Below are 23,522 nucleotides of genomic sequence, written 5' to 3'. Positions count from 1 at the left end.
CATGTTGATGTTGTATGTTTACACTAACCACAATGTGTTATTGGCTTTAATTTAAACTAATAAACATATAGCTCAGTTGCATCTGATTTCAATTCTCAAATTAAACTATCGATTCTCACAAACGTAAAAAAAAAGACTTGAGGCTCCACCGACTTGACCTCGGCTCAATTACACTATAGGCCATTTGGTTAAACACAGCTCAAGCTTGACACTGAAGTTGTTCAGTTGACTAGCTCAAACTCGGCTCTACTGGATACTGTGACAATCTCCATTTGGACTTGATGCCCAGAATAATGCACGACAAATAAACAAAAAAGGAACGCTTTCGCACCGATTTCCTATCTCTGCTAAAATAAAGTACAAAGTTGCTTACAGAAGAGGGAAACAAAGAATACAACTTTAATTTCATCTACGCCTGTACATGGCGGGTAGATAACTACCAAAAGCCCTCTCTGAAGCCTTAAAGTTAGATGATATTCTCTAGTATAATTTATAAAAACAAAATTTTCAGGTTACAGATCTCCTGTCTGGTCCCCTATCACCTCGTTCTTGATCTCACTCAAGACTTCCCATCTGGATCTGCTGCCCATTTTCTCGGATTGCACATTTGTCCAGAAATTGCGTTCTCATAAAACGGCTGAATTCTAGGTCAGAACTCACTCGCTCATGCCATCACTCAATCCGTGATCACTAATGTCACTAAAAGCCTCTGGTTCCTCAACATCTGGGTTGCTTTCCGTTTCCATAGCAACTTCAGAACCCTCCTCGTCACTTTCATCTTCATAGATGATAGGCTGTATGGCACCATCTTCCTCATCACCATCATCAATAGTCTGCGAAAAATATAAATAAATTAGTCAAGATTCCATGGAAAAGAGGTTTGAGAGGGGCAACATTTTCACATGTTACCCTTACCCCTGCATAAAGCAATTCTAAGGAGCTTGATAGCTGAAGAGCTTGGTGGAGAGTTGAAAGTCTGGCATCAATAAGCTGCACAACGACCAACAAAGGAATTTTTAATACATTCTAACAGTCGCTACAGGTGCTATCAACACATGAAGAGTTACTCCCTGACCTGATATAAAGAGTTGAGTACAAGCAAAGAGGATTCTTGAGACATTATTCCACTAGCGTGTTGAAGAAGTAAACTTTGCAACCAGGGAAGGGCACAAGCCAATACAGCGCCCCTGTCAAGAAAAAGTACCATAATAAACATTAACTTGACCAATCTATGACAATGGAGGCTTAAGAGAGAAGCCAACTGCACTTTGCAAATGTTAATGGCAAAAAGGTTTCGTTATGTTAATAGAATTGGTGGAACAATATAGGCTGACAATTGGAACGAGGTAATCCCTGTCATGATTAGCATTCATTCTTTTGGTGCAATCTAACTCGATATCTTAAGTGTGTGGTCAAATGCACAATTTAGACAAAACACTGTATATAGGATCAACCAGATTAATGAAATTCACAATCTCCATTACCTTGACTGGATAATTGACAAGAGTGACTGTAAAAGCTTGAGAACATCTGATGGATTTAAAAGAGATACTGAATTTGCAATGACCTGCATAGCCAAGATACATCCTACCCATTAGGAAATAACATATCAATTCAGATGCTAGAACCTTAGAAATATTTCAGTACAAACATAACCTTCTCATCTTGTCTGTATAAGCAATCTATCAAAAGTGCTCGATCATCAGCATGAAGGGCTTGCTTGAGCAGAACATGAACTGAATCAGCACTTGGAGGCTTTGTTTGAGGAGGAGATTCTAGATCCTCATTGCTTTTATCTTCATTGTTGTCTGCCAAATGGAGCCTCGCGAGTTTCTCACCCATGGTCGGCTCGTTTAGATCATCAATCTGAACTCCATCTATAGGTTCACCATTACCTACACATCATCAAAAAGGTTATCCTCTAGGTAGCAAAATGTTATTCATACCAAATTTCTGAATCAAGTCTCAAATATCAAATGACCCCACATCCTAATGCTCAACAGACAGAAACAGCAGAAAGATGATGCAAAAAGGCACTGCCCGCTAAAGACAAAAAAAAGGATCCCTTTTAAAGGGAATGAACAGGTTTTCTACTGAACACTCGAAGGACTAACCAGGTTTCAAACAACTCCACAAGTCTATTATAGTGGAAGCAGTTAACTTGTGCATAATATCCTGCATAACACAACGTCCATCTACGAAGCCATAGAATGTTTATATACAATTGCATGTTTGAAAAAGAGAATACTACTTGTGTTTTGATTTTTAATACGGTCACTACCTTAACATTTCAACTTCCAAATTCAATAAATATCAGGGTCAAATACATTGACCACCCCCTAGATATTCTCATAATACAACCGACCTTCCTGTACCCCTGATATATGACACCCCGACTTCAATTCTTCCTTTTGCTAGTCAACACTAGGATTGACTATTAAGTTTCTGAAGCAATATCAAGTAAATGGACGGATACAGTTTTGTTTTTTAGAGAGACCGGTATAGATTATCTATCCACTGAATTTTCCTTTAACATTCTTAGCCATTCTCCAAGATATAAATATTAGTCATCTGTAGTGGAGCAACAGCTCCAGGGAGCATCTAACATATGTTGAATTTCTATGTGAGCAATACAGAATCATGCAAGTATGTCATACCATCATCTGTGATTGTCACTGGTGGAGTGACATCCAGATCAGATGCTGGTCGTTTATTCGTCACTTTGCTTTTCTGGATTAATTTAACACCTTCGTTTTCCATATCTGCACCTGAAACAGAGGGAGGGGCAATCGGAAAGACAGATTATAAGGATAATTCTGTTCTGGGAACTGTTCTCGGCATAAATCAAAAATGTCAATTTATCATAGACAAAATGTATCAGTGTTGTGATGCAAGAAAGTTTAAAAATCTTTGATAAAACTAACAGAGTGATGGCCTCGTTTGCAGAAGAGTTGGTCAATTTACAAATTATTTGATCTCTCTAACAGTGACTGTATCACATCATCTAAAACACCAAGACAAGAATTCGAGTTTCAAAAAAATGCAGCTCAGCACTGCTTGGCCGAGTCAGTAGTACAAATGGGATAGGGAAGGGGAATGACAGTACCACAGACTTCTGTAACGAGTCCTGATTTTTCCACAAGGAGACAAGAAAATGTAAACCACTATTAACAACACCTTTTCTGGCATGACCATTTTCTTGAACTGCAGCAAGCACTTTCTCGGCCTGGTCTACTGCTGCTATGACGATATCCTCCCCTGGACTTGAAATGTCTACTGATGTAAACTCTGGGGATTCCACAGAGCCATATGCAATCAAGGCCCTCAAATGAGCATCTCTGTCCAAAACATGCAACCTGGCAGCAATTATGGGCGCAATGTTCTTTTTTGCTCTTCCAGTTTTCTTTTCTGTTTCCCCTTTGCTAGCTTTTACAGTGATCTTAATTGGCTTTACAACTTCATCAGTGACAGACTCAAAGTTCCAAACATAACAAACACCCTTCTCTGATATTGCAAGGACAACCATACCGTCTTCTCCCTTGCAATTTTTCCTGCACTCAACAATTATAGGAGGATGTTTCATGGAAAGAACCTGCCCATAATCTGCAGCCCTTTCACCAAAATCAAGTTTCCACACTTGAAGTTGCCTCTCGCCAAGCCCAGCAGTAACAGCAAATTGGGCATCATCAGATAGCCATAAACGCTGTGCAACAGCCTGTTATAGCAGCTTTTGATGTTTATGGATCTTTTCAGACTTTAAAAGAACATCACATGATGAAGACAAAAACTTAAGACAGCTTACCGAGGCAGGAGACAACTTCAGCAACTCTTTCCCACTTTCTAAACTTAGAAATCGTAACTTATCACTGGCTGCAGCTATAATTTTCTCGTCTTCACATTGAGAATAAAGAAGTCAAATAGAAGTACTTAAAGTAAAACAGAAAGTGTAGACATAAGTTGGATACAAACCAGTTGAATGAGCCACTGAGGAAAAGGGCTTCTTTGACACTTTGAACTCTTTGATGACTTCTCCAGTGTCAGAGTTCATCTCAAATACTAAACCATTCGCAGCAACAGCATGAATCTTACGGGCTTTGTCCACAAAAAACAGACCAGCAGCTCCACTGCATTTCAAAAGCAACAGATTTCTTATTTACGCTTTTCTTAACTGTCTTTGGTGATAACTAAGATAGACATCATTCATGGTAGTCCATTAAATAGTTTGAACACTTCATCCATTTGTGATCACAATAAACCCAGCTAAGAATTATAAGACCAGCTAAATCTATTGAAGTTGAACAGCCCTCCCAAGATTTAATAAATGACAGGCTACAAGTGCCCAGAACATTTGCAAGTAAGTGATCAACTGCCCGAGACAAAATTGTATTGCTATGTGTCAACCACTTAAAAGATGAAGTCGTCCAATGACTTTTTACCAGCCCTGGTTCTCAAACCAATGCAGTTTGTGTTTTGATTTCAGAAATCAAAGAAGGTTGGATATAAATTACATCTCAGATACTTTTGGAATTTTAGATAATTTCTCGACCTCTATATGAACCTTCCCCCAATTATCCTGATGCGTCAGAGGATTCCTGATTGGGATTCCGTCCTCAAACTTGTTGGAATTTTCTGAAGATTGATGATATAAGAATCCATTGTAGTGGAAATTTCCCATAACAAAATATCTTTACAGAAACTTCTGAATCACGTGGCTATTTGGAAACTCTTGACCAAGATCACTTGATGAATAGAATAACATAGACACGGGATTTCTGGAAGTAATAGACGGCTTTAATGGAAAAAACTCATGGTTGATTTTTCAAGTAAATACCACAGAATATCCCAGATCCCACCTATAGAGCTAGAGAGAGAGAGAGAGAGAGAGAGAGAGAGAGAGAGAGAGAGAGACTATAAGACAATATCCCAGATCCCACCTATAGAGCTAGAGAGAGAGAGAGAGAGAGAGAGAGAGAGAGAGAGAGAGAGAGACTATAAGACAAACTTCTAAAAAAGGTTCAAGATTTACGAGTTATCAAGTATACTAGCAACAACTTTCAAAATGTCTCTATAAAGCATACCATTAGACATAGAGGAAAGGGGCCCTATGGATCTTTGTTTTGACAAGGAAGGGGCTCTACAGATCTACTCATAGGGTAAACAAAATGTGGAGAAGTATCTCATTCCTGCCATTAGAACAATGCAAAAGCAGCAAGGAAAATTGAACTTTTAAACTTGCAGAATATGATGATACTTTACATGACATGCAATTAGTAAGTCATAACTTTGCCTGTCTTAAATGATGTGTTATAACTTACAAGTATGTCTTAAATTTTAATCCCACATCTGACACTCAAGCAAGGGTATTCATTACTGTCTAAGTGTTTCCTGACAAGTACTTCTCCATCCTACATAAGAGCAAAAGTACATTCCATCAAAAGAATAACATACCTGGAAAGGGCTCCAGCTTTTCTCCACCTCATTAATTCAGCAGAGATATCAACTGCTAAAACAGTTCCATCATCTGCGCCAAGGGCTATTAATAAACGTTGTTCTTTTCTGCGCTAAAAATTCAAAACAAAAAGATGCCACATAGTAATTAGATAAAAATAACCTAAGAAAGTGGTCATAATTATCAAAAGTGTTACAAATATACAAGTAGTGGTGGCTAAATATGAAAATCTTAAATTCTTCACAATTAGGGGTGGAGAGATCAGTTTTTTCTTTTTGGGATGAGTTGGTGGAGAGATCAGACGTTCTTCAAAAAACTTTGGCTGGTCTTTTTACCACTCCATCATCACAATAATCAGAAGCGGGTTTTCCCAGTTTCCTTATCTTACCTTCTTTCCAACAAAACCGCAAGCCATGTAAGAAAAACTGTCTCCAGAATTCTCCGGTTTCCACTGAGCAAATAGGCTTCCACTACTTGTGTTCCAAACCTGAAGAATAGGCAACAATTAGTCATCTAGAATGCAATAAGTAAAGCAAAAGAATACAACACAGGGTAATAGCAAAGCAGAGTGGGAATAATTATGTAAAAACGCAAGTGCCGGCACAGCAACTAGCTGGTCACTGGTTCTTTTCATTAACTTTGACCCCGAAGTCTAGAAATGAAATATGAAATAAATGAGAATATATGTGTATATATACACACACACACGCACACACGTATATATATATAGATATATATACACACACACACACACACACATACACATACAATTGAATAATGGAATCAAAAGTGTGCCTTATCTAATCTCGATGATTGTTGAACTTCTTTACTTCCTACTTCCCGTAGCTAATTTACAATTTTAGGCTGTCCCGCTTCAAGAAGAACTTGCAATACACAGTAGCTTTAAATATCAAAGTTACGTTTTGCAGAAAACTCCAATAAGAGGATACAGTATATCTTCTTAACTATTTTCTTGATAAATAATGAGAGAAAACAATATTGACATGGTAGAAGAACCGGATCATGACCTGCTGCCACAAGGATACATTTAATGCTTTACAGGCATAACATATTTGTAGAGATTTCCCTATATCATATTCTTGTCTATCTATATTTTAACAGAGAGAATACAACACCCAATATAAGTGATCTTCTGAGATGTAACTATTTCCATGAAGACTAATACACATCCTTTATAAGGTTCCATGTAGACTATAACACTTCAGTTGATTAAATGTCCAGAAAAAATCACATTATCTTGTGTTGTACTTACATGATAACCTATGTAAAGATTAAGGAGCACAAGCTTGTAACTAATATTTATAAGATGGTTGTTATCTCGTCTTTCATCAGCAGTGAGTTGTTCATTTCACCATTTTAAATGTTTATTATCTTTCCTGCTTCCCAGCTTCTTACAATATTCTGCTGAATAAAGTACTTTTCGCATCAAATAAAGAATGAGTAGGCTGCAAAGCCGTGTTAGGGTGAACCAGCAACCAAATATCTACGCCCAAGTCATGTAATATATCTGCTTATCGGTTTCAACATCACTTAGCCAACCAATCCGTAGAAAGCCATGCACCTAGTATTTCCAGCCAAGTAAAGCAAATATTCTCCTAGAGTTGACAAAAGCTTTTCAGGTAGTATATAAATTGAGGTCTATCCCGTATCAACTGGACATTATAATCTTTTTGCTTTTTGTGACAAGTAGATTGCAAAAATATCTAAGTTGCAAAAAGAGGACGACTGATATTAGGCAACTGTTGCAAGAAACAATACGATGGATTTGCCTATACTGTCATCAAACAATGTAAATAAACATGACCACGTTATAGTGTAAGACTACAGAGTGGAATCTTTTTTTATATTGTCACAGAGGGGTCTAGAGGGAACCCTCCATCAGATACCTATGTCGAGGAGATTCAATAGTATATATATGCAAAGAATTTTGCTTTAACCCTTTTGGACAGTGTAATATTTTCTGAAGATAGATACGCCCATGCCCTGCATAATGCGGTGCTATGGATCCATAAACACTAAAATTCAACTACTCGGCTTCTTTTTTTTTATAACTAAGAAATCCAAGGGATTCAAAACTCGGTGGACAACGGTCCACATCTCTACTCTTCTCCACTTAGATACCAGACTTTTTTACTGCGGTGGGGTTCGAAGTTGTGGCTTCATCTAAGAATAAATCATCTCTCCAACCCAAAGATATTCTAACAGTAAAATATCAGCAAACTCACAAATCATTTACATCAAGTAAAAATCCAACCAACGTAAGGCAAAAAGTCACTAATACAAATCTTCCATTCTCTATCAAAGTTATTATTTTTCAATTTTATTGGTCAATTAGGTTAAGGAATAGTTAAAAGAAATACATGGGAACAACCTTTCCTTGAAAACCCTATACAAAATTGAAATATGGCGAAATGTAAATTTTTCTAATTTCTCAGTTAACTTAGTTCCCAGAGTAATTAGCCCAAAACTACATTGTCCGAGAGGCAGTTTGAAACCAGCGGCAAAATAGTACCCCCCAGCATACCAAAAGGGCAGCCCGGTGCACTAAGCTCACGCTATGTTTGGGATCCGGGAAGTGTCGGACCACATGTGTCTATAGTATGTAGACATGGCATGCATTTCTGCAAGAGAATATTTCCACAGTTTGAATATGTGACCAACTAGTCACATGGTGTCAACTTTACCCGTTACGCCAAGGCTCCCCTTCACCCCAAGTAAACCGGTATGCGAAAAAGAGCGCCGTAACTAAATCGGAAAACAAAAAAGTGAACTCAACACTATTAGTAACAAAAATAAACTGAGTGTTCCACAAGTGGAAAAAACTCAGCTGGCTGGTTCAGGTATAGAGTAACAGAGCTTACTCTAACGGTTCCATCTGGAGACAATATGGCGAGATATTCGCCGCCCGCAGTAAATGACGTAACTAGCGATTTTAGCTTCTCCTTTCCCATGAGAAATCAAAGATAACAAACTCTGAGTATAATAGGAAAGAACCGGCGACTCCGACACAAAGGCAGAGGACCGAGAGAGAAAACCACAACTAATAATTTGATTTTGTCGGAGAAAAGCGTCGGCAGGAAGGAGCAAACCAGTGGAGAGGGTTTTGGCGAAGGTTTAACGCAGAAAGTCATTTATATTTGGGCTTCAAGGGAGTTGGGCTTGTAACAATGTCTTCCTTTATAACTGGCCCAAATACTCTTTTTATGAAAACGGATATAATAGGGATTTCACATAAAAAGTGGAATGAATTCACCGTTTACTTTTGTCTAACAGTTATACATAGATTATATAATAACTATACATAATTATTTATATATTTTATATGGATTATATGCATATTTTATATCCATCAATTATTTTTAGTTTAACCGGTTGGGCGAGCGGCTATTTAGGTTAATTCTTCAATTTAAAATGAGTTTATAGCTAATATTAATTGTCAGTCCAGTTAATTATTCTTATTATATTAGTACTAAAAGATAAGTGATCTCATATTTAGAATTGTATTTTTATAAACAATAAACAAATTCGACATAAAGGTTAACAAAAGACTCTTTTAGTCTATTATTTAATTCTATTATAAATGATTTAAATATAAAAAATAGAGTTTTCCTTCTAATACTTGGCTTATTGATTTTAATCCTAATACGTCTCTGAAAACAAGGTGAGCAGTACTAAAGAATTTTGATTTATTACTGATACTAATTGTAATTACTAGGTAGGTGGACAAAATGATAATCATATTGACAAATTTTAAGGTTTACCTTTTTATTTCAAGTTGTTTATAAATAAGAAAAATTTCTTTTGTTTTCAATTTTTACTTTTAAACTACACAAAATATACTTTTATACTAGTTTTATTCAAGTTCCAACTATTTCGTTATCTTTATTGCTATGGCAGCCTAAAAATAAAATCGAGTATATGACCCTATTGAGCTGCCCAAATTTCTTCTAGAAATGACATCAGGTAGCCATTTTAAAAGGCTGCTATTTAGGAATTAACCAGTTTGTCATGAATTTTAGTCTTTTAGTTCAAATTTTCAGGAAATTTTTGTTTTTGGTTGTCCTGAAATTAAGATCTTTAGTTTAAAATTTCAGGACAAAATAAGTACTAGCTAATCTCTAAATAGCATCCCTGAGAATGGTTATATGTGCACTTGCCCCAAATTCCTCTTACTGCGTCAGCCCAGTTTTGGCCCAAGTAAAAGTTCACTTCCTAGCAAAATGCAAATCATGGTTACAGGTTACTTGCCATCTCTCTGTCCCATTGTAGTTATTTGAAGTTTCGACAAAGGAATAGCAAAGAACTATAACTTTTAACTAGGAGGGTATTTTTGAACTGTAATTATGATCTTAGAAATGCACGATAACAATTGCCAATGGCTATTTTGCAAGAATTGAGAATTTGAAAAACTAACCGGCTATTCTTAGCCCTTTGAAAAACTATAAATATACCCCCCATCTTCTTCATTTCTTCATTCATCTCTCAATTCTCAAACCCAAATTCTTAATTGTCATTCTCTCTCTAACGACCCGGCTGGTCATTTGAAGTATTTCAGCCCCGTTTTTCCCATTTACTGCTCAATTTATGATTTACAGTTGTTATGTGACCTGTTGGGGTGATTGGGTTCGGGTCCGATGAGGTTTTGGAATGAATTGGAACACCTAGTTCCAAGGTTTAAAGCTTAGGTTAAAAATAGTGACTGGATGTCGACTTATGTGTAAACGGCTCCGGAATAGAGTTTTGATGATTCCAATAGCTCCGTATGGTGATTTTGGACTTAGGAGCGTGTCCGAAAAATTATTTGAAAGTCCGTAGCTAAATTAGGCTTGAAATGGCTAAAATAGAAATTTAAGCTTGGAAGTTTGACTGAGGAGTTGACATTTTGATATTGGTGCCGGAATCCGATTCTGAAAATTGAAATATCTCCATTATGTCGTTTATGACTTGTGTGCAAAATTTGAGGACAATCGGACTTGATTTGATAGGTTTCGACATTAAAGGTAGAAGTTGAAAATTGTTAGTTTTTCATTAGGCTTGAATTTGAGGACAATCGGACTTGTCTGATGTGATTTGAGGGCTCGACTAAGTTCGTATCATATTTTAGGATTTGTTGGTACATTCGGACGGGGTCCTGAGTGGCTCGAATGAGTTCCGGGGTGAGTTTTGAGCGAATCCGGGCATTTCGGCGCTCTGGTGTTGTTCTGGAACTTTTGGAAGTGCGGCGGCACATTTTTTAGTGCTGAGGCACAAGAAAAGTGCTGACCACACAATTCTTCGCGTGGTCGCACTTCAGGAGGTTTTGCAGGTTCGATGGTCCGACTTCGGAGGCTTATATCGTTTAATATACAACGAATTTTGAGATGATTCAAAACCAAAAGTTGTAGCCTTTTGAATCTAGTTTCCATAAAGGTATAGCATTAATCATTTGGATATTTGTACAGAAAGTTATGGGTATTTTACTGAAGTCTGATAGTGCAGAGTTGCTAAAGCGCGGCCGTACAATTTGGAGTACAACCGCAGCTCCTGGGATGTGTGACTGCACAAGAAAATATGCGGTCAGCACATTGGGAGATGAGACTTGGTACTATATAGCCGAGGGTTAGGGTATTATTTTATATTTGGATTTTGGGAGCTCGATTTGTGGTGATTTTTCTTGGAATTTTCAAGAAATTCATCGGGGTAAGTGATTCTAACTCGGATTTGGTTAACATATATGAATATATCATTGTTTTCATCATTTTGAGATGGAAATTTGGAAAAAATTGTATAATTTCATAAAAACGAATTTTTGGGATTTGAATACCGATTCGGAGTCGGATTTGAGTGAAATTAGTATAGCTAAACTCGTAATTGAATGGGTTATCGAATTTTGTAAGTTTCATCGGATTTCGAGATGTGGGCCCCCTGTCAATATTTCGAGCGGAGTTAGAAATTTTTATAAATTATTAATTTGTAAGTATTGGAGTAAATTATGATTTATTTGCACGTTATTTGAATAGATACAGATCGTTTGGCTTGAATTGAGAAGATAGGAAGGTGTGTGGAGGTTGATACGCGCAGAATAGAATTTCGGAGTATTGTTTATCTTGCTCGGCATTGGATTCGGCTTGTTCGAGGTAAGCAACTCTTCTAATCTTAGAGCTAAGGGTATGAACCCCGATTATACGTGATATGTGTTTGGTGTTGAGGTGACACACATACTAGGTGACTGACGTGTGGGCCTGCACCGTTTGAACCGTGACCCCGTTATTCCTGTGGTACTGTGTAGTTACCTGAACTTATCTGTAATCATGAAATCTCTACATACTAGAGTTATCGAGTTGTGACACATGTCAGAAATAATGCTTAGGCAAATGTTGGTATTATTGGGGACCCACGGAGGTCATTTCTATTGTCGATTTATTTGTTTAAATTGTAAATTCATACTTAGTCATGTTCATTCATTTCATATCATCTCTCAGTCTCTGTTGCTATTTATTGATTCCTCATATCATCATTTTGGTCTAGTTTCATGACATTGTGAGCATGAGAGACTGGAGGGATTGATGACTGAGTGAGGCCGAGGGCCTGATTGTGAGGATAATTATGGGATCGGGCTGCACGCCGTAGCATACCATATTAGCTTTATATACTTTATTATTATGGGATCGGGTTGCACGCCGCAGCAGGCCAGATTGGCTTATTATAGCACTTGAGTTGTCCGTGCGAATATATATATTGATACTATAGCACGTGAGTTATCCGTACAGATTATAGTGCTTGGGCTGAAGGAGCCCCTCCGGAGTCTGTACACACCCCTAGTGAGCGCAGGTACCTACTGAATGCGAGTGTCGAGTGCCGAGCGATTGGGAGGACTGAGTGATTGTAAAGGGTGCGTGACTGTGAGGACTGAGTGATTGGGAGGACTAAGTGACTGGGAGGACTGAATGAAATGATAATCTAAGAGTATGCATATGGTTTTATCATTGAGTTGCATCGCATTGATATGAACATTTGACATATAGACATAGAGATGCATTTTTCTCATGTTGTACGGTATCACGTCATTCATGACTTCTCACACATATTAGCATATGGGCATAGTGATGCATTTTCCACTGATTATCTAGAAAGAAAATGAAACATCTTATTTATTGTTGAAAGGAATTTTGTGAAAATTACTATATTCAAATTTACTCATATTTTTAGAAATTTCGGTAAAAGACTTGAGTTTTCACTTATACACTTGAGAGGCAGAACTCTTTTCAGAAATCATGATTAAGCTGAGCATTTAACTATAAGTTACTTCTTTTATTACTTGCTTTACGTTGTTATGGACTGTTGTTGGCTATTGGTGTTGGACTCGACCTGTATTCTAGCTCGTCACTACTTTCAACCTAAGGTTAGGTGTGTTACTTATTGAGTACATGGGGTCGGTCGTGCTCATACAACACTTTTGCACCTTGTGTGCAGATATTGGATGCCGATGTTGATGGGATTGACGTGAGTTGGATTTGGAGACGTACCTGTATTCCGGTCGCAGCTGCCACTTGTTCATGGTAGCCTTAGATTTATAAAAATCTATTTATGTACATTTCGAACAGATGATGTATTTATTTCATACCAACTTTATAAATTATAATCTTAGAAGCTCATGATTTGTACTACTAGTCCTTGAGAAAGTTTTGTATAAAAGCGGTGATTATCATTTCTTATCTTAATAAATCTCATTAAGTTGGACAGTGGTTAATTGGCTTACTTGACGGATTAGGTTAGGTGCCATCACGACTAGGTGGATTTTGGGTCGTGACACTCTCATTCTTCACCTAAATTGCAATCAACTATTTGGCTCTTATTTTTTTGGAAATTTTATTTATGGTATTATTTGAAGTTTGAACTTTAAACAATTGAAGTTTCTTCATGGTAATATCGGAGTTGGGAAATTCAATTTCAAGACTTCAAATATCATCAAGTGATCAATTTATTGCGGAATTTGGTGCACTCCTTCCAACTTTTTCTCTTATTTAATCTTTTATTTGCATATTTAATTTTTATTAGTAGTTAAATTTTTACAATATGTTTAATGCTACAAAAAAAGTTTGTAATAAGGTTGCTAATTGGGGTAATCGGGGAAATAGAAAAAGAGGTAGTGCTTCAACTTCTAGTAGTAATTTAAATGACTTTACACATGTTTCTGAAACATCACCTGATAATAATATAGATTATGAACAATTACAGAAAAATTTCGGTATAGAAGATAATGAATTAGAAATTGAAGATGAGACACTACTTATACCTAGTAGTGTTAGAGTTTGTAGCAGGGGTGGTAGTCGTGGCACTAGTAATAGACTACCTGTGGCCCCGACTAGTAATCGGAGAAGGAGAAGCAAAGTTTGGAAATATTTTGAGGAAATAGAGAATTCTGATAGAGTTAGATGCAAATTTTATAAAGATAATTTTAAACATAAGACTGGAGAAAGTTTTGGGGGGAGGGGGGAGGGGGAGGACTGGGATACTTAGTAGACATATGTGAATTATTCATCCTATAGAATGGGGCTCTAATTTAGATGAAAAATAAGGAACTCTAAACCCTAGTATTTGAGAACTTATGAAATATGATAAAATGAAGGATCGTGAGGAGTTAGCAAAAATGATTGCTTTGGGTTGTCAACCTTTTTCTTTTGCTTCTTCATCATATATTATTATGTATATTTAAAGGATTTATAATCCTTTATTTAAATGTATCCCTAGAAGTACTTGTAGATCTGATATCTTTAAACTCCATGGACAATATCAGACATACATACGTTATTTGTTTAACCACCTTCCTTGTAGAGTTTCTTTAACTTTTGATATGGCCATGTTGTTAATGAAAATGATTATTTGATAATTACATGTCATTGGATAGATGATAATTATTGTATGCAAAAACGTATTATCGCTTTTAAATATGATGAAAATCAAAGTCATACTGGTATTTTTATAAGTACTACTATTTGCTAAGTTGTTGCATTTTACAATCTTAATAAAAAAAATATTGTGTATGTCTTTTGATAATGCTTCTAACAATAATGTCGTTATTTCAATATTAAGACTGCATTTGAAGCCACCACTTGACGAAATTTATCATGTTAGGTGTGCATGTCATATTTATAATTTAATTGTTAAAAGTGGCCTTGATTTATTTTCGACTAAGATTACTCATGTTAGAAGAGCAGTTGGTGTCATTTAAGGAAATAATAGACAATCTAGAATTAGCGAATTTAAGACTAAGTGTACCGAACATAATCTTTACCCCAGATTCATGCCAGATAAAATTATTACTAGATGAAATTATACATACTTATTTTTAAAATATTGCTACAAATATAGATTGCCGATATCTGAAGTTGCTAATGTGCACTGTACTGATCCAAACCGTATGTTAACAACTAATACTTAGGAGACCATTAATGGTGTTATTAAATTTTTACATAAATTTTATACAGCTACTGTTGAGTTTTCTGGAGCATATTACCCTATTGTTATTATGGCTTTAGTACATATAGCTGAAATTTTTTTTCTACTCTCTAAATTTAAGAAGAAAGAAAAATATAAATATGTTGTTGAAAAAATGCAAGCAAAATTAAAAAAAATATTTCTTTCCAATTCCTCTTATTTACTTAATTGATGATATTTTAAATCCTTCTATTAAGATGTCTAATTGTCACCAATTAATCAATGCTTTATTTACTTATAAGGAGATTGACCAACTGAAACCCCAGATATATATAGTTGTATGAACAAGCTACATAATTATTTATAATAATTATATAATTATTATGCAAATATAATTGATGATGTTGTTATTAATGTAGGCAATGTTAATCCCACTATGCATTGTACTACTTTTACTGCATCTACTACTATGGATGAAGATAAAGGCCTTGATGGTTATAATATTTGGTCTATATTTTCTTCCACTCAAACCAGTAGCAGAAATATTGATAAACTTCAATTCTACTTGCAAAAGTAAACAGAGCCTCGCACAAAGGATTTTTCACCATTAGGATGGTGGCATGAGAATGAAAAGTAATTTTCTGTTCTTTCCGCTATGGCTCGGGACGTGCTAAATATGTCAATTTCAACTGTTGCATCAGAAAGTGCATTTATGCAGGCAAGACAATAACTAAGAGACACCCATCACTCATTGGGAAGCAATGCTTTGGAAGTTTTAGTATGTTTCAGATATTGGATTAGACCGGAACGAAGAAATTATGGATGTGAAGATGTTGATAAACCAGAAGACGAGAAACTTGGAGATATATTAAAACATGGTAACCCATCTGAATTTAACACTCCAGAAGATGGCCAAGAAGTTCATATTGATTATGAAGAACTTACTAAGGCAATGCAAAACTTTTGAAGTTCTTGATTTATATTTAATAATTCAAATTTGAATTCACTATTTTTTTTTTTAATTTAGTTGTGGTAAAATGTAAACTTTAATTTGCAAGTTTGAATTAAAAAAAGAACTTGCAAATTATAAGTTAATTTTTTTCCATCTTCATTGTATTATCTTAAATTCTTAATGAAATATTCAAATATAAGGCTTTTAAAGCCTTTGAAATTTATTCAAACACTCTTTTTATAAGATTGTTTTTATGTTTTACATTTTTACTTTATCTTAATAGAAATTACGATAGTTATACAAAAATCAAAATACAAAAAAAAAAATAGCCTGACCCAACCAATTAGGCCCAGAACCGTTCCAGTTCAAATTTTCATCGGCCAGGCATGGTCCCGGTAAAACCGGTATTTAAAATCGGTAACCGGCCCGGCACGAAGACTGACCGATCTCCTTTTCCAATAATTCGACACGGAGACCGGCCGGTCTCCTTTTCCAATAACCCGGCCCGGCCCCTTGACACCCTTAAGTTCATCCAATAGAGATAATGGACTGAAATGTTTGAGTGAACATAAGTCTTTCATATCTTTTCTCCCCAACCTGCAAAAAGTATATTCAATTTTTCTTGATTTATGAAATATATCACAAGATGGAGATATTTATACATATATATTTATAAAACTAATCTAACATGATAAATTAAAGATAAGTGTCAACTCCCTTAATTAAATATGACTCCTTAGTTTACCATCCACAAATACTATATTAGAGCCATTATATTTTACTCAAATTATAGTCAAATACATATAACATAATGGAAAATGAGTAAAAGTTAAGGTTTTGAGAAGAGTTTTATTATATATTTGGAATATGTATATCTCAATAGGTTCTTTTCCTACGACTTTCATCCTTGTATTTTATGAAGGGGAGGGGAATGATGAGCAATGTATAAAAGTTGATAAAGTACAAAATAAAGATTCAACAACTTGATATATTTACTTGGTTTGGGATTTGAGACTGAGGAGAGGCGGGCAAGTACTAAGAGCGAACAAAAATGTTTTGGCAAGATTTGGACGGAAAGTGCTTTATACTTGGGCTCTAATTTTTGTTTATAATCTGGGCTGCTACATTTGTGCGTAGAATAAGGTCTTTTTTTTCCAGCTAGCCCAAATTACTAATATATATAGAAATGTCAATTACAGTGTACGAACACTGCAACAAATTATTGTACAAAAAGTAGTGTAGATTATACTTTATACTTTAGACATATATCATTGGTTGCTCTTGAATTGCAGTTCTTCATTACTACTATAGGGATATACATGTTTGTCTATTCATGTTCTATCTCCAATTCACCTTTTTCCCTTTCTTCAATTTTTCCTATTTCTCCTCCTATCTCTCTCACTTACATCTTCACATCTTCTTTGTTGATTGTTTTCTCTGCAAAAAAGTTGATGCATGCTATTTGTCCCAAATTAGTCTGCCTTATGGATCGTACCTCCAAGCTTTTGGATAACTCTGGTGAGTATTGGTTGGACTTTTTATGGTCTATCTTGTTATTGATAATCACAATTTGGTACGTATATGTTAGTTTATAATTCTTTTACACGTAATTTCTTCTTAGAATTGTTAGTACATATTAGTAATCATACCTGATTTGCAGATGCATTATTTCTTTGATGAATTTTGTCTTTGTTATCAACTAACTAGTGTAAAATTAAATTGTGGTATCAGAAATCAAAGATAGCAAAATTGACTGAATATTTTGAAGTAGACTATGCACCCAGGGTATTTGATGATATGCCTGAGTCATCTTATTTGGAGTATTCTATTATTTTTATTCTTTTTTGGTTGTAGCAGCAATATCTCTATGAATGACTAAGAAAAGACACTTCTAGAAGAAAGTTAATTTATCTTAGCTTGATGATTCAAGGACCACTATCAAGATTTGGGTCTCCATGTTGGCTATTATCATCTAAAAATGTAAGGTTTGATTATTAATTACTTATTATTGATATTCTTTTTGCTTTGTTTTGGTCAAAAATAAAAGAGAAAATACAAAAAGACCTCATTCAACTTGTCTTGAAAAATTATTTACACACCTAAACTTTACGGGTGTCCTAACACCCCACTATTATTAAAATAATTGTATTTACTTACTTCCTCCTAAACTCTGGCCAACCGCGTGTCATAGACAACGGAATTGAGCGCGTCTTTGCTCTCTTTTAATCGTTAAAAACACCGAAAAAAGAAAAAAAATTAAATTTTTAACTTCAATATAACCCCCAACCAACGGTAAAATCCATTCTTCTCCCATATTTTACCAAATCCAATTGAAGAACCCTAATTTCTTCTTCATCTAAATTCTGCCGAAATTGCATCAAATTGCCCTTTGAAAGCAAAGGTTAATCTTTCTCCTTCTCAAGAACCCTATTTTCTTTCTTTTATTATTGTTATGTCTTTCTCCTAAAATCAAATTTCTCTCGGTTAAACATTGTAATGTGGCTTATATTTCTAATTTTTTCGTCAGCAAATTATCTGACTTTGGTATTGTCTGTTTGTGTTGTAATTGTTGCAATACCTTCCAAAGGCTTGAATTTGATAAGGCTTTGCACAAAAGAGGAAGAAAATGAGTCAAGTGGAGAAATTCGATGCAACCATGGCTATGTGTTGCCTTTGTTAACAACTTGGACCCCTCGAAACCCAAGAAGAAGATATTGGATTTGTCCATACTATGGGGTAAATGATAGTAAAAATTCTTTCAATAATTGATTTGTGAAAAATTATCATTGATTAATTTTCTTTTGTTATTCATCTTAGGGTCCACGGTCTTGTGATTTTTGGGTTTGGAAGGATTCCAAAATTGATCCTAGGTCCAAATTTGTTATTCCAAAAATACTTGACAAAATGGGTGAACTTGAGACTGCATTAGAAGGCTTTGAAAATCTTGCCAAGCCGAGGGAAACTTTAAAGGTTGAAAACACCATAGAAGGGGAGAATATGAAGAAGGTTGAGACTCAATTGGTGAAATTGAAAGTTGATATGGAGAAGATGAAAGAGAAGGAAAAGAAGCGGAAGAGCAAATTGGTTAAGTCCAAGGCTAGGAAAAATGTACTTTGGCTCATTATATTGGGGATGTGTATTATACTTGTTGCTTGTAGGTATCCAGGAATGTCATTGAAAGAAGATGCAATGAGGTTGCCATTTTGAATTTAATTTTGTCATCTCAATATGTATGTAGTTATTTTTTGTAGGTATTATTTTGTATGTTTGTAATGGACATTTCATTTGAATGTAATGAACCTTTCAACGGAATGTAATTAAGTGTTGTAGGTGTGTTCTTGTTGTTTCTTTGTATGCCCAGAACATGGCAATCAATCAAGCGTGTATCTTTATATATCTATTTTTAGTGTTTAATATTAACAATAGACACACAAAAGACTTAATATGGCAGCTGCATGAACTGTATTAAGACATATATTTGGTCTCATTGATCTAAAAGAAACAGACCTAATAAACAGTCATAAAATGAGATAACACAACATCTATTTGTTCTCATTGTGGCAGCAGCAAAACATACACCATAAGATAACAAAATGCGAAATGAAGTCTATAGCTGCCTAAAAATCCTTGTCATAATACAGAATTGCAATCTATAGCTGCCTAAAATTTTATCATAATGCAATCTATACTCTATTGCAATACAATCATCCACAAAACAGTATTTTGATCAATTGGGTGGTTTTGCAGTGGTGCTTTCCTGGCTCAACTTAGCAGCGACCTTGTTTGAATAAGCTTCTTGCCTCTCAATTGTTGAAGCTGCCTTGATGTCATAGCTTCTTTGCCTTTCCATTTACTACCTCGTGTTGGTTGATAGCCTAGATCTCCAGTTATTTCTGCTGAAGATATCACATTCTTAAAGTTTGTAGAGGATATTCCAGGATGCCAAAATCCAACAGAAAATCAGACAATGAATTCACCTAAGTATGAGAGGTTGTGTTAGAAATTACATTTTGAATTTTGAAGCCACTTTGAGTGTGTAAAACTTCCATCCCAATCTTCTTTGGCCTGTTATATTGTGTTCTTACATCACTGCTAGTACCAACATCCTACATCAACCAATTAAAAGTAAGAATTTGTTAATATTTAAAAAAGAGAAAGAAGAGACTAAAGGGAAGAACTTCACTTTTTCTTTAGAACCTTTTGGCCTAACCCTTCCTATTCTAGTACTTTGCTTTGATGGCTTTGAACTACCAACACTTGCAGACACAAAACTTACTGATGTAGCAGCAATATTACTTCCAACAGCTTTATGACACCCTCTCTTGTTATGATCCTTATTATTACAGTTGCTACATGTCATTTTCACTCCACTTTTGGTCAATTTTCCTGTTTTATTTTCACCTGGCTCTTTTCTTCTAGCCTTTTTTGGCTTGCCTGTCATCTTCTTGACATGAGGTGGTATAACAATTGGGTTTTGTGACTCTAGCCACATATTCATACTCAAAACATGCTGAAGAAAGTAACTGTGTATTTTCATATAAGTGGCATTATTGTACCAATGAGAAATATAGTCCAAAGGCTACGGATTTTTATAATGCAGGGCAGCAACTGCATAAGCACATGGTATGCCTTTTAACATCCAAGCTCTGCAGGTGCATGCTTGCATGTTGATATCCACCAGATACTTCACTTCACTTGTACCTGATCCTTGCTTTACTTCAAATCTAAACTCACCATTCTAGGAAATGTTACATTTCATTGACCTTTTTGTGTTCTCTTCCAATACTTTCATGGCCATTGATAAAAAATCAGTAATCCAAGTGTTTCCAAACTGCCTGAGTTGACCTATTTTGTTCATCATCTTCACCCTTATCTCTTCAAGCATTATCACTATAGTCTTCTGCCTTGTTGCCAAAATCCAAGCATTGAAACATTCTGCCATATTATTGTCAACATTGTCATACTTGTAGAATGTGTTGAAATACACCTTGCTCCATCTTTCTATGTTATAGTACAACAGTTCATCAACTATCTTATTACCCAATTTCTTCATTTCATCCAGATTTTTCTTCTCAACTCCCACTGATAGGTAGACCTTGCACATAAGTTTCTTCTCTCTATGCCCCTCCATTTCTTAGACCGGTTAGCTAGGATGTGCCTTGCACACATCCTATGCTTAGAATTTGAAAGTAGATCTGTTATAGCATTCTCAAGCCCCTGCAAAATGAACAATGATAATTAGTTTTAAGTTAAATAACAGTAGAAAAATAACAATAAATTACAAGTGCTTACCTTTTGCATGTCTGCTATAATGGTCATATTTGTACCATCTCCAAGATGAAGATCAATCATCCTTTAAAAGGTTGACAAATCACCTCCAAGTGTGCATATTTTCAATCTCAACAACAGCCCAAACAAGTGGAGGCATCTGATTATTTCCATCTTTGCAAACTGCTACAAGTAGTTGGCCTCTACATACCCTTTTTAAAAAAATTCATCCAACCCAATGCATGGCCTATAACCAGCCAAGTATGACTTCTTTATTGCATCAAAACAAATAAAGAACCCAACAAACATTTTCTTCCCACCTTCAAAAGTTTTATCACTAACCTTCACTACACATGTACTCCCTGGATTAGATCTAAGCAACTCATCCCTGTAATCTAATATTCTGCCATACTCCAGTTTATGATCACCCATTATCTCATTCAACACAATATTTCTTGCCCTCCTATAAACTGTCCTCCCAACATACAATCCCAATTTCTTTCTAATCGACTCCTGAAACTTGAATATTCTAATGTTAGGTTGTTCTTTTATCATCTGAATAGTAATAAGGCTCATCACCACCTATCTTACTTTTTAAACTCTTCTTCTTCCTAGATTCATATTCATTATACCCCACATCTGGCCCTTTCTTACCTAATTTAACATGTTCTTGTTCATGAGCACTTTCTTTCTTCTTCCTTCTCTCTACAGTCCTTTTTTCTGCCCTAAATGCCCTATACTCCTCATGTGTATCACTGACATAATCAGCTTCTCTTTTTTCAAACAATTCCTCATGCTCTGAATCTGAGCTATTATCAGTGCTGCTGCTAGATTCAGATGAGTTTGATTCAGATGAGGAGTTTAAACTATCATCAGTAGTAACAGTTGTAGGCACACTTTTATTGGCACTATTTTCAGCAGCATTGGATGCCTTTTCAGAAGTTCCTAAACCCTCACAACCCCCCAAATCTTGACCAGATTCTTTCTCAAAAGTAACATTACTATCACCCCCACTTGGTTGACATATCTAATAGAGGGGGACCACTAAAGCATCATCAACCATGTGATCTACATATACCTCCAAAATATCCCTATTTTTAACTCTTCACAAATATCCATAAGGTCCCTATCAACCTTAATTATTACTAAACCAGGACAATTAGGTGGTCTAACATAAATAACAACAGAAAAACTTTTGTACCCAAACTCTTTCATATAACCTAGAAACTCAAAATATGAGAACATATCAACATCGACATCAGCACAATCAGTAATCATCCCACTAACATAATCCTCCATTGAAAAGGAATGTAACTTATCTCAGTCCACCAACATAATAATCATCCCAACATGGAAAAATCTCAGTGTAACAAGTACAAAAGACATTGAAATACCTGAATATAGTAAAAAATAAACTAATTAAGGATTAATAGTTACTATTAGACCCCGGTATAATAAGTGACAACACATGCAACAAGAAAAAACTGAAATTTGGTTATTATTACACCTTAAAAATTGTATTTCTGTTACTCGATTTTACATTGAAAAAGTTACAGTGAAGAAATTTGAAGCAAGTTCAAACCCCTAGTTACGGATGATATTAAACAAACTAAAACAGAGATAATGTTTAGGGTTGATGATATAAAAGGCTAGGGTTGATGGATTTACCTCCAAACTAAAACAGAGATAACGTTTGAACTTGATTCTTCAAAGACCTTCAGCTTCGAATGCGTTTTACACCAACTCGTCAAATGAAACAATAACAACAAACAGAACCATAAAATATAATGAAATCAAAGGATTTTGCAACATGTCCCTTCAATTTTGGTGAGGCAAATCGAATCTTTGAAGTTGGGCATTAGGGTTCTTTAATTTGAGAATTTTTAACTAACGGGGAGAATGAAAGTGTTAGTAAATAGTGGAAGACTATTATTTTTATTTACTGAACATTTTAATTACGTGGCTTCATAATAAAAGTGCGTGTTTCCCACTCAAGTTATTATAGTTGGGCCAGGGCTTAAGTGGGAGTAAATAAATAAAATTATTTTAACAATAGTGGGGTGTTAGGACACTTATAAAGTTTAAGTGTGTAAATGATTTTTCAGGATAAGTTAAATGAGGTCCTTATGCATTTTCTCAAAATAAAATCTTTGGTATTGTTCAATAATACTGAATATTTGCGAAGTAGTAAAACTGCAAGAATCATCCAATGTAATTAAGCTGATTTTCCGCATTTAATAAAACTATAGTATTAACTCAGTTTTGTCCATTATAATTGTTTGATCCCCTTTATTATTCTTTAAACTTAAAGATCTGAGAAATCTACGGAATGTATGCATACTGAAATATTAAATTATGAATGATATAAAAGACTCTCTTCATCCTTTTTGTTCGATTGCTCATATTACGAATGAT

The 23,522-nt window shown here is 35.2% G+C and overlaps 1 protein-coding gene and 1 long non-coding RNA gene across 3 annotated transcripts; one reads left to right on the top strand and one right to left on the bottom strand.

Annotated features, from left to right (window-relative positions):
- Positions 1-305: 305 nt before the first annotated feature.
- On the bottom strand, positions 306-8,581 carry LOC104112204 (uncharacterized). 2 transcript variants are annotated; one of them, XM_009622060.4, is made up of 12 exons: positions 8,332-8,581; positions 5,838-5,936; positions 5,449-5,561; positions 3,970-4,124; positions 3,803-3,891; positions 3,178-3,715; positions 2,658-2,768; positions 1,657-1,895; positions 1,485-1,567; positions 1,076-1,187; positions 916-990; positions 306-833 (listed from the first exon to the last, which is right to left on the bottom strand). In XM_009622060.4, the coding sequence occupies exons 1-12, from the start codon at positions 8,419-8,421 to the stop codon at positions 657-659; spliced, it is 1,881 nt and encodes a 626-aa protein (XP_009620355.1). In that variant the 5' UTR covers positions 8,422-8,581; the 3' UTR covers positions 306-656. The 2 variants fall into 2 exon arrangements, with proteins under 2 accessions (XP_009620355.1, XP_009620357.1); XM_009622062.3 differs by having other exon boundaries at positions 5,449-5,556; positions 8,332-8,573.
- A 9,512-nt stretch (positions 8,582-18,093) lies between these two features.
- On the top strand, positions 18,094-19,186 carry LOC104112203 (uncharacterized). The gene is made up of 3 exons (XR_689922.3): positions 18,094-18,240; positions 18,427-18,575; positions 18,657-19,186. It is a non-coding gene; the product is annotated as an uncharacterized lncRNA (long non-coding RNA).
- The last annotated feature ends 4,336 nt before the right edge of the window (positions 19,187-23,522 follow it).

The sequence above is a fragment of the Nicotiana tomentosiformis genome, chromosome 3, assembly GCF_000390325.3.
Source record: "Nicotiana tomentosiformis chromosome 3, ASM39032v3, whole genome shotgun sequence".
Lineage (NCBI taxonomy): Eukaryota > Viridiplantae > Streptophyta > Magnoliopsida > Solanales > Solanaceae > Nicotiana > Nicotiana tomentosiformis.
Note: the sequence above shows the minus strand (reverse complement) of the source record. Positions and strands in the feature narration are given on the sequence as shown.

Excerpts from the sequence above, each read along its gene's own strand:
- LOC104112204 (XM_009622060.4), bottom strand. The coding sequence starts at position 8,421 with ATGGGAAAGGAGAAGCTAAAATCGCTAGTTACGTCATTTACTGCGGGC. Across the intron at positions 3,716-3,802 it reads TGAAGTTGTCTCCTGCCTCG|GCTGTTGCACAGCGTTTATG; the intron begins GTAAGCTGTCTT and ends CTGCTATAACAG. Across the intron at positions 1,188-1,484 it reads TTGTCAATTATCCAGTCAAG|GGGCGCTGTATTGGCTTGTG; the intron begins GTAATGGAGATT and ends TTTTCTTGACAG.